This window comes from Manis pentadactyla, chromosome 4 (genome assembly GCF_030020395.1).
Source record: "Manis pentadactyla isolate mManPen7 chromosome 4, mManPen7.hap1, whole genome shotgun sequence".
Lineage (NCBI taxonomy): Eukaryota > Metazoa > Chordata > Mammalia > Pholidota > Manidae > Manis > Manis pentadactyla.
Genome location: NC_080022.1, coordinates 184,841,045 through 184,852,405, shown reverse-complemented (window position 1 = coordinate 184,852,405; position 11,361 = coordinate 184,841,045). Strand labels below are relative to the sequence as shown.

At 55.1% G+C, this 11,361-nt stretch overlaps 1 protein-coding gene across 2 annotated transcripts; it reads left to right on the top strand.

Moving 5' to 3' along the window:
- The first annotated feature begins 4,842 nt into the window (after positions 1 to 4,842).
- On the top strand, positions 4,843 to 9,489 carry TRIM47 (tripartite motif containing 47). Of its 2 annotated transcripts, none has more exons than XM_036900281.2 (6): positions 4,843 to 5,901; positions 6,862 to 6,957; positions 7,196 to 7,426; positions 7,544 to 7,742; positions 8,203 to 8,274; positions 8,540 to 9,489. In XM_036900281.2, the coding sequence occupies exons 1-6, from the start codon at positions 5,221 to 5,223 to the stop codon at positions 9,178 to 9,180; spliced, it is 1,920 nt and encodes a 639-aa protein (XP_036756176.2). In that variant the 5' UTR covers positions 4,843 to 5,220; the 3' UTR covers positions 9,181 to 9,489. The 2 variants fall into 2 exon arrangements, with proteins under 2 accessions (XP_036756176.2, XP_036756175.2); XM_036900280.2 differs by having other exon boundaries at positions 4,846 to 5,901; positions 8,200 to 8,274.
- Positions 9,490 to 11,361: the final 1,872 nt, after the last annotated feature.

The following is an 11,361-nucleotide window of genomic DNA, read 5'->3' as shown; positions in this document are numbered from 1 at the left end:
AGAAGAACAGTGGAGTGTATTCTTCATTGTGACTCATACCCTTACTTACATGTGGTAAGATGCTACTGCCATTCGTGTAGAGTGTGCCGTGGAGCAGTGCTTCTCAGGCAGGTGTGGGGGCAAGCATTTACCCGTCTTCCTGAAACTGCTTCAACTTATATCACTTAGTCCACCCAATTCAGACAGAACTCTCCACCTCCTGTCCAGGAAAAATGCATTGAAATAGAGGGAAAAGGAAGCATGGACTTTGGGGTGTAACATTTATAAATGGAACACATTTGATTAGCCTATAGAGGTTTCCGGCATATCTGCCCACTGCTCATAGTGTCTGGGCTTCTGTGAGGTAGAACCAGGAGGGTGGGTGCACAGACAGAACAAGGGCAGGGGAGATTTTAAAAGATGGGCACTCGGGGCAAGTGGAGTGGGAGGAAGTCAGATTGGAGGCCAGAGACGTGAGGGGTAAGGAGAATAAGAAGCTGCTCTTCCCCAGGCAGGAAGGGCATAGCATGGTGACTGTAGGAAATGCGGCATCAAGTAACAAGGGACTGGGAGCTGGAACATCATGGAGCCAGGCCTTTACAGCTCCGAGGGGAAAGGACTTCCATTCTAGAATTGTATACCCAGCCAAGCTGTCCATCAGTGATGAAGCCTAAACAAAGACCTTTGCAGACACCTTCACACTCAATCACAGGAAGCTCCCACAGGATATGCTTCTCAAAAATAAAGGAGTAAGTCAATAAAGTTGGAGGACCCTGGGTCCAAGCAACAGGGAGTTCAACCCAAAAGAGAAATGATAAAGAATCAGTCTCCTTCAACCACTGTGGAAAGCAGTATGGAGGTTCCTCAAAATGCTTAAAATAGAAATACCATTTGACCCAGGAATTCCACTCCTAGGAATTTACCCTAAGAATGCAGCAGCCCAGTTTGAAAAAGACAGATGCACCCCTATGTTTATTGCAGCACTATTTACAATAGCCAAGAATTGGAAGCAGCCTAAGTGTCCATCAGTAGATGAATGGATAAAGAAGAGGTGGTACATATACACAATGGAATATTATTCAGCAATAAGAAGAAAACAAATCCTACCATTTGCAACAACATGGATGGAGCTAGAGGGTATTATGCTCAGTGAAATAAGCCAGGCAGAGAAAGACAAGTACCAAATGATTTCACTCATCTGTGGAGCATAAGAACAAAGCAAAAACTGAATAAACAAAACAGCAGCAGACTCACAGAACCCAAGAATGGACTAACAGTTACCAAAGGGAAAGGGACTGGGGAGGGTGGGTGGGAAGGGAGGGATGAGGGGAAAAAAAGGGGCATTACAATTAGCACACATAATGTAGCGGGGCAGGAAACACGGGGAAGGCAGTATATCACAGAGAAGAAAAGTAGTGATTCTATAGCATCTTACTACGCTGATGGACAGTGACTGTAATGGGGAATGTGGGTGGGACTTGATAATAGGGGGAGTCTAGTAACCATAATGTTGTTCAAGTAATTGTACATTAACGATAAAAAAAAAAGAATCAATCTCCAGGAATACAAGCCCAGATATCCAAATGGATGTCCAGGGCTTAAGAGCTCATGCTTTAAAGATGTGGAGGTAAATAACTAAGGGAACAGTTGTAAGCGTTGAAACTGGTTGTGGGAGTAAGAATCAAGTAGGCAGGGCATGGGACTGGCAGCTTTTGTTATAATCCTCATTAAATTGTTACCTTTCAAATACTCAGATACATTATTTTGAAATAAATACAAATCATTTTTTAAAGTACATTAAAAGCATGAAAAAAAAAAGTGCCTGGTTGGACAGGGCTTGGATCCCATTTCAGTTTCTTTCAGAGATGCAAGCAAAGCTAGGAATGGCTTGCTAATTATTCTCATTTGTTGGACTGCTTTTGCTGTTTTTGTTTCTGTTTGATTTTTTTTTCTTTAAGCAATACGGCAGCCAGACCGGGTCATATATGAAGTTTAGGATTATTTTCAGGTAGCACTTTCTGGGTTTAAATTCTGCCTCCTCCCAAGGACTAATTAGGTGACTTCTGGCAAGATATGTTGAAATTCCATTTCCCATCCTTCATGACACAGCCCTGCAGGGGCAGAGGGAGATGCAGGTGTGACCTCAACAGTGCCAGTTACCCTTTCCCCTTAAGAGCTAGTTCATTTCAAAAAGAATTAATATATTGGGCAACTTTAAAGCTATAATAATGGAAATGAAATATCAGAATGCCACTACCCAGACAAACCGTCACACTGCCATGCCTTCCAGGGGGCCCAGATCTTCCTGAACAGTCTGTGGGGTGGGGAGCAGAGGGTCGGCTGGAACTGGTCCCTGAACAACCCCCAACCTAAATGGCACTCTTGTCCCCGCCAGAACCAGGCAGGTCTGTGGTCTCAGCAAGCCCAGGCAGCCTGGCCGCCGAGCATGAGAGCAGCGCAGTGCCGCTGCCGGAGCTTCTGAACCATTCCTGGATCTTGGCAAACGAGACGGTCATGATCAAGCGCCCCTTGTGGAAACCAATGTATGGAACTCATTACCGGCCTTCCTGCCCGTCTGGGCACCCCCAGGCTGTTCCCTTGGCTGCTCCTCTGCCCAGATCTTCTTCTGCCCTACTTTCTCCTCCCCGAGTCCTAGCAGTCTGCCGAAGCCCAGCCTGAATGCCACTTCCTCCACGAGGGTCTCCGCGATTCCCCACCCTCCCATGAATCCCCCTGGATCTCACCTATTTTTTATTTATTTATTTTTTCATATATGCTTTTTATGATGGCATCATTAATCTACAATCACATGAGCAACATTGTGGTTACTAGATTCCCATCACCTCTTTTACTATTCAGTAAATCTTGGTTTTCCATTTTTTGGGAATCGGCCTATAGATCCCAAGTCCTTTTCATATATAACTTTTATTCTTTTGCCTTTTTAAAAGTAACCTTGTTTCATATTTAAGTCCTTGTATTAATTAGTCAATGATTCCTGTTCAACATTATTGGAACCATTTGCCATCACAGAAAGAGAAATACGTGTGTTTTAAATAAAACTGGCGTAGGAAAAAAAAATCTTAAGTTTTTCTCTCTCCTTCCTGGGAAGATGTCAGGATGCTCTGCAGAGCATTTTTCTAAATTAGACATTCTTAACCTGGGATCTTGGGGTGGGGGTGGGGGAATTATCTTTATTTTCACTGTCCTCCAACCAAAATTTAGCATTTCTTTCTATTACAAATGGAGAGAACAAACCACAATGGTATTAGCAATATCTGTGACTTATCACCAGTAGAAATTACAGATATTTTCATAGGACATTACAGTGGTGACAGAGAACTTGAAATATCATTTATATGCATCACTATCTAAAAAAAATAATAATTATTAGGCCTCCATCAGATCTTGTTATTTATGGTGTTATAGAAACACATATATAACTTGATCACAAATATTAATATTTTCTCCCTGTATTTCAATGTAGTTGGCTTCCATGGAATCCTGCGCACTTTATTTGCTTTATTTTGTGCACTTGAAAGCATTGCTTTGGAAAGGGTTCTGTAGGCTGCCCCAGGCTTCAAAGGGGGCTCTGGCACTGAGAGGAAGGTTAAGCTCGCCACCCCCACCCCCCTTTATTCCTTCCACATCAGGCTTTCATCAAAAGGAGGTCTTCGGTCCTGGGAGTAGGAAGAATTGCCTCAATCATTCTGTATTTTATAATTTTATAAATGTATTTTTAATTTTAGAATATTTATAAATTTTCAGAACAGTTGCAAAGATAATTCAGAGTTTCCCTAGACCTCACCCCCAGTTTCCCCTTTTATTAACATCTCACAAGACTGGGGTACATCTGTCACAATTAAAGAGTTGATATTGATACATTTGTATTAAATACATTCCATAATTTATTCAAATTTCCTTGGTTTCTCCTTAAGGCCCTTTTTCTATTTCAGGAAACCATCCAGAATATAAATGGCATTTGCTCATCACGTCTCCTTCGGCCTCTCTTGGCTGAGACGGTTTCTCAGACTTTCCCTGTGTTTGATGACCGTGACAGTTTCCAGGAGTTTTGTGAACTGTCCCTCATTTGGGATTTGTCTGCTGTTTTAATCATGATGAGGCTGGGAGTATGGGTTTTATGGATTTTTTTGGGAGGACAACCATATCATAGCGAGGGTACTTACTATCCACGAGACTTATCTCTGTTGCTAATGACCTTGATCACCTGGCCAGGGTAGTGCCTGTCAGGTTTCTCCACTGTAAAGTCACTCTTTCGTTCTCTCTGGAAGAAAGCCACTAGGCACAGTCCACACTTAAGGAGTGGGGAGTTATGCTCCACCTTGGAGTATCCCCCAAAATTATTCGGAATTCCTGTCAAGGGGAAATTTGTCTATTCTCCCTCATGGATTTATTTATTCAGTCATTTCTTTATGTCAGCATGGATTCATGGGTGTTTACTTATATATACTCTGGGTTATAATCCAATGCTACTTTAGTTATTTTGTTGCCAATCTATTTTTTTTAAGCAACATTATTGAGGTATGACTTGGCACAATGAAACGCACCTTTTAGGTGCAAAGCTGGATGTGTCCTAACAAATGCCTCTACTTGAAGAATGCACCCCAATAGCCCCAAGCGCACCACAGATGCCGCACCACGAGTGCCCTGGGCTAGAACTGAATTCTTGCACAAGGTTCTTGAAGGATGACGTCTGCTTCTCCTTTAGGTTTAGAAAAGCCGAAGTTCCCCCACCGGGGTAAACAGAGTCGCTAAGGGGCAAAAACACGCGCTCATCAGCGGTTATTTATCCCTCAGTCAGCAGCCCAGGACTTTGCACCGAGGGGCTGGTGTGACAGTGACTTGACCGCCCCTCCGGAGGCCCGGCCTGGCCCTGGGGTGGAGGAGGTAGGGGAACGAGGGGTGACTTCCTTCCCAGTTCCTTCGGGCGTGTCCCCCTCGCGTTGTCTGCCCAACGCGCCTCCCCTCAAGCCGCGGGTACCCGCCGGCCCACGAGGGGCGGTCGCGCCGCAGCTCCAGACAGTCAGTCGCCCGCGCCATCAGGGTTGGGCTGGTGTCTGGGGACAGAAGGGCGGGCTCGTGGCGCTGGGGGCGGCCCGAGCCTGGGCCAGGCAGGGGCTGGGCCTTTGGCCTGGGTCCCAGGGGGCGGGGCCGCGGCGTGAACGGTCCGGGTCCCTCCCAGGCGGGAGAAGATCAGGCGGTGCCCCAGGCGGCCGCAGAGCAATGGACGGCAGCGGGCCCTTCAGCTGCCCCATCTGCCTGGAGCCGCTGCGGGAGCCGGTGACGCTGCCCTGCGGCCACAACTTCTGTCTCGCCTGCCTGGGCGCGCTCTGGCCGCACCGCGGCGCGGGTGGCACCGGTGGGTCCGGAGGCTCGGTCCGCTGCCCGCTGTGCCAGGAGCCCTTCCCCGACGGCCTGCAGCTCCGCAAGAACCACACTCTGTCCGAACTGCTGCAGCTCCGCCAGGGCTCGGGACCAGGGCCTGGGCCCGGCCCCGGTCCGGCCCCGGCCCTGGCCCCTGAGCCCGCGACGCCCAGTGCGCCACCCAGCGCCCCGGAGCCGTCGGCGCCCTGCGCATCGAAACCGTGGCCGGCGGGCGAAGAGCCGGTGCGCTGCGACGCGTGCCCCGAGGGCGCCGCCCTGCCCGCCGCGCTTTCCTGCCTCTCATGCCTGGCGTCCTTCTGCCCCGCGCACCTCGGCTCGCACGAGCGCAGCCCGGCGCTGCGGGGACACCGCCTTGTGCCGCCGCTGCGCCGACTGGAGGAGAGCCTGTGTCCGCGTCACCTGAGGCCACTTGAGCGCTACTGCCGCGCGGAGCGCCTGTGCCTGTGCGAGACCTGCGCCGCCCAGGAGCACCGGGGGCACGAGCTCGTGCCGCTGGAGCAGGAGCGCGCGCTCCAGGAGGTGGGGGTGGCGGCACCGCGGGCGGGCTGCGCAAGCCGGCGGAGGGCCCATCCTTCCCGGGTTGGATCTTAATTTCCTCCTCTAAGCCGAGGACCTTAGCTGCCCCTTCCAGCCCTGACTATGGCACCCTCTCGCTGTAGCACACTCCGTTAGAGATGGGAATGGGGGCATGGAGGGCCCCAGTGAGGACGCGAAGGGCGGGCAGGGGCCCTAAAGCCCGGACTGGGGCCAGTGAGGGTCTAAGGCAGGAGGGAGCTGGCTTAGGCTCGCGGGGGCCGATTCCCGCACCGTGGCTGGCCGAGATCATGCGGTCCCGGCTCACATCTGCCATGGCCTGGGGCAGCGGGTTTGGATGGGTGTGGCAGGCGACAGGAGTGCCGCAGAGGGTATGCCCAGCACACAGACCTCTCTTGTCCAGCTGTTCCGGGGGCCCGTGGAGGGAGCATGTGCACACAGTCCATCCCCCTACCTCCACCCCCAGTTTCCTTTGGCCTCCAGCCTGGTCTTGGCGCCCCTGGCCTTGGGATTTTCCGTCTGTCCTGCCTGGAGCAGTGACTCATAAGACCCAGGGGATTTGCCCGGAATCCCCTTTTTTCAGGCCTGGATTAGGGGCACAGACTCTTTGGGGACAGTCATCCCCAGAGCAGCTGAGTGCCCTCTTGTGCAGAAAGTTGTCAGATGAATGTGGGTGACATTGAGGACCAGGGATGGTCCTGTACCTGCCCACTGGTCAGAGGGGGGAAGGACAACCCCCAGCCAGCCAGCCTGTGCTCTCCCAGGGCATTTGGGAGTGGCACCATCTGGGCTTGACACCTCTGGCATATTATGGAACATCGTGGCTACTCCCAGTCCTACCTATGCCCAGGTCACTCCTCCCTTCCTCCTTGGTGAGACCTGGGACCCCAGTGCCAGGCTGTGGCCTCTGCCAGACCCCATGCTCATCAAGGGTGTCATCCACAGGCCGAGCAGCCCAAAGTCCTGAGTGCCGTGGAGGACCACATGGACGCGCTGGGCGCCAGCATCGCACAGTCCCGGCGCACAGTGGCCCTCATCAAGGTCAGAGCCCCCCCCCAGCCCCATCCCCTTCCACTCCGGCATCAGGTCCCTGGCGATGTGAGCTTTCAGACGGTGCAGCCCACCCTGAAGAAGCCTGTGGATGAGTGGCTCCCCTGACCTGGCACAGATCCAGAGCAGCTCAGGCTGGTCCCTCTGTCCCCCCAAGAGGGCAAGATAGAAAGAACGGGGTCAGTGACATTCTTTGCCTTCATTCTGCCCCCACCGGCATTCTGTGCAGAGCGCAGCTGTGACAGAACGGGAGCGGGTGAGCCGGCTGTTTGCTGAGGCTGCAGCCATACTGCAAGGGTTCCAGACAGAGGTGCTGGGCTTCATCGACGAGGGGGAGGCCACCATGCTCGGCCGCTCCCAGGGCGACCTGCGGCAGCAGGAGGAACAGCGCAGCAGGCTAAGCCAAGCCCGCCACAACCTTAGTCAGGTCCCTGAAGCCGACTCAGTCAACTTCCTGCAGGTGAGGGCGGTGAGGTGGAGGGAGGACAAGGTGGGGGGCATCTGGCCTTTGTGGCTGTGCCAGCATCCTGGCAGAGCTGTGGGCAGCAAGGCCTTACTGGGTACTTTTCTGGCACAGGAGCTCCTGGCACTCAGGCTGGCGCTGGAGGAGGGGTGCGGCCCTGGGCCTGGTCCCCCGAGGGAGCTCAGCTTCACCAAGTCATCCCAGGCTGTGCAGGCAGTGAGAGACGCCCTGAGAGCAGCCTGCGCCAGCCAGTGGGAGTGGCTGCGGGGCCCGGGAGGCGATGAGGATGAGCTGCAGAAGCTGGGCACGGAAGGTGGGAGCCCCTCGATGTGACTCACCCTTCCCCAGTCTCCCCACACCAGCCCCCAGGCCTGGTGCCCATTCGGGAGCGGAGGATGGAAAGTATGTGCCTGGTGCAGGGTGGGACCTGAATGCTGCCAGTGACAGGAGCCACCACCCTGTAATGACCTGTCAGCCCTTTGGCCACAGCCTAAGGGGCAGACGGGGCTCCTCTGGGCCCACCTTTCAGCCTCACAGGGGCTGAGGCCCAGGGAGGAGGTGGGGCAGGGGCAGGGCCGGAGGTCCAGGCATGCGTGCGAACACAGGTGCCTGTATTTGGGCATGTGCCTGTCCACCGGTAGCTTGGGAGGCTGGGAGGAACGGGGAGGAGGGGGATGTAGGTCACAGGTTTTGGGGCAGGCAGGACCGAGCACAGCTGCCCGGCCACGGGTGGCTAGAGAGGCCCCGCCCAACTGTCTCCCCTTCCGCAGCAGAAGCCGAGTCCCAAGACCCCGACAGTACCAACCACCTGGAGAGTGAGGCTCCCAGGGATTACTTCCTCAAATGTAAGCAGGCACCTGGGCTCCCCACGCTGCTCACACTGGGCCTCCCCTATGCTGCTGGTCTGGGCCTTGGAACATGAGGTCATGCTTCCCCTCCCTCATTCATGAGGTGAACTAAGTTGACTTGCAGGGTGCTCTCCAACGGGGCTGAGTTGCCCTGGTTGCAAAAGAGGGGAGAGGCTGTGCTTGGGAAGGTGGACCCCTAGGGGAGGGCATCCTACCCAAGCCTGCCCCTGAGCCCTGTGTCTTTCCCCATCTGTGGGAGCAGTTGCCTACATCGTGGACCTGGACAGCGACACGGCGGACAAGTTCCTGCAGCTGTTTGGAACCAAAGGTGTAAAGAGGGTGCTGTGTCCCATCAACTACCCTGAGTCACCCACCCGCTTCACCCACTGCGAGCAGGTGCTGGGCGAGGGCGCCCTGGACCGGGGCACCTACTACTGGGAGGTGGAGATCATTGAGGGCTGGGTCAGCGTGGGGGTCATGGCCGAAGACTTCTCTCCACAAGAGCCCTACGACCGGGGCCGGCTCGGCCGCAACGCCCACTCCTGCTGCCTGCAGTGGAATGGCCGCGGCTTCTCCGTCTGGTTCCATGGGCTGGAGGCGCACCTGCCCCACCCCTTCTCTCCCACAGTCGGGATCTGCCTGGAATACGCCGATCGAGCCCTAGCCTTCTATACCGTGCGGGAAGGCAAGATGAGCCTGCTGCGGAGGCTGAAGGCCTCCCGGGCCCGCCGGAGCAGCGCCCCGGCCTCGCCCATTGACCCCTTCCAGAGCCGCCTGGACGTCCACTTTGCGGGGCTCTTCACGCGCAGGCTCAAGCCTGCCTTCTTCCTGGAAAGTGTGGACGCCCACCTGCAGATCGGGCCCCTCAAGAAGTCCTGCATATCCGTGTTGAAGAGGAGGTGATGCTGGGGGACGTGGGGCCTCCTACAGCTGTGGGCTCCTGGGGCGCTGGCTTTGCCGTGCCCCCCGTCTGGCCCCAGGGAAGATACCAGCCTTGGAGTCCCCACATCCCCAGCCTTCTCATTTCTAGAGGCCTTCACCTTCCGTATACTTGGCCTTCCACCTCCTGGGGAGGCTTCAAGTGCCCCTCCTACCCTGTCCCAGGAGAGGGCCACAGCTGGGACAGATCCAGGCTACCCCAGACCGTTTTTCCAGGTTCCTGGGACAGTGCTTGGCACACAATAGGTGTTCAATAAACATTTGTTGAATGAATGACTCCCTTTCCTCTCTTCCTGTCCACCCACCAAGAATTCCTAGTACTTATCTTTCAAGACCAGGTTTTGAAAGGCAGGAGGAGCCAGTTCCTGGCCCTAGGATTCCTGTTAGGAGGGAGCACCCTGGGCCAGGAGGAGGGGCCTGAAGCAGGGTGCCTACCCTTTGGGATCTCATGCCCTGACTCTGGGCAGGGGCAGCTAGAGGCGGCCTCGCCTGCAAGGCCCAGACCCAGGGCATTCTGGCTGCCTGAGGGTTTGCTTTGGACGGCCTGCTTCCCACCAGCTATTTTCATCCTTGAGGCCACAGCCTAGTTTGGGACCTGCCTTATGGTGCTTGTGCCCAAGATCGATTGCAGACATCACACCCCCAAGAGCAGGGCACGCACACCTCAGCGCACGAGGCATGCGGCAGAGCCGACCCCAGGACGTGGCTGAAGCAGAAAACGTCTACGGTAAAAGGATCCGTGTCCTCCTCTGGCGTCAGCCTCATGTCTGCACGGCCAGCTGTGTGGCGGGGACAGCGCTCAGCCTCCGCGCCGGGAGACCAGGGCTCTTGTCCTAGCAGGGCCTCTGCTTCTCTCCCAAGAAGGTCCAGTGCCCCCAGCTGCCGCAGAACCCCATACCAACCTGGGGGGCCCTGGTTCCACCCTCAAGGGGAAGTCTTACTACCTGAGGCCACAGGGTGCGTGTTTCTAGGCCAGCCTCCTCCTCCCAGGGTTCTCCATGGCCCAGGGGCACCCCAGAGAGGGTCCGTGCCAGAGGGCAGGGGCAGACAGGCCTCTTAGCCTTTTGCCCAAGGTCAGGTGGGACAATGGGTGAGTTATGCACCCAGACAGCAAGGCCATACAAGTCCTGCCTCAGCAGCTAAAAATAGCCCCTCCCACAGAGCTCTGCTTCTGCTCCAGCCGCCAGGATGTTGTTTTTCCGGGTGGGGCCTCCTTGCTCCTGGATCTTTGTGTGCTCAACAGTTGCCTTGGCAGCCTGGGGGCCCCCAGCTCACCAGGATGGGGGAGCTTGCTCCTGTCAGTGTCACAGCGTGGACCAATGGGAGCTTTCCCAGAGTCCCAGTGCCCAGCCTCCCTCCTCTCTCAGGGCCCTTCCAAGACCCCGGCCCAGGGACACTCCCTCCTCCCCCAGCCCGGCGCTTCCCACCCACACTCCCCTTTCAGAGGACCCTGAGCCCCTGACCCTACAGGGCCTGGCACACCTTGGAATGTGAGCTGCACACTCCTGCACTGGACTGGTGCTGCCCGGCTGGAATTCGGGCCTCATGGGTCAAGTCTGCAGCCACAGCAGTCCCTACCACTTGCAGAGGGATTTCCAGCTTCCAAAGCCTCATGGAACCTTGTGGATCATAATCCCAAACCCCAGCGTTAACAGCTTTCCAGCTCAGACCTGGGGATTGGCCCTCCCAGGGCTGCACAGCTAGCGAGGGGCTGACTGGACCCGAGCCCAGAGGTTCAGTGTCACCCCTACTCTGAAGTGTTACCTACAGCCCTGCACTTCCTCTGTGACCTTTGATGACGCTGGGGCTGGAGGGATGGTGTGCATGTGAGAGTCTGTGTTTCTGTGCGTGTCCCTGCCTGTGTGTGTGTCTAGCTGTCTTTGTGTGTGTCATGTCTGTGTGCTTGAGTGTGTATGGTATGTGTGTCTGCATGTCTGCCCGAGTGTATGTGTTTTTGTGTGTGGATGCAGCCCAGTGACTTTTCAAACAATGCTCTGAGAGGACCTAGAGCTCTGAAGAGGTACACTGAGGCAAGGCCGGCTGGCAGAGTGGGAGAGGCAAGCCATGGGGGTGGCTAGCCCCTCACCACCCCTGCCAACATTTTAATCAGGGCAGATTTTTTGGGACTTATTTAAGACTGCTTGC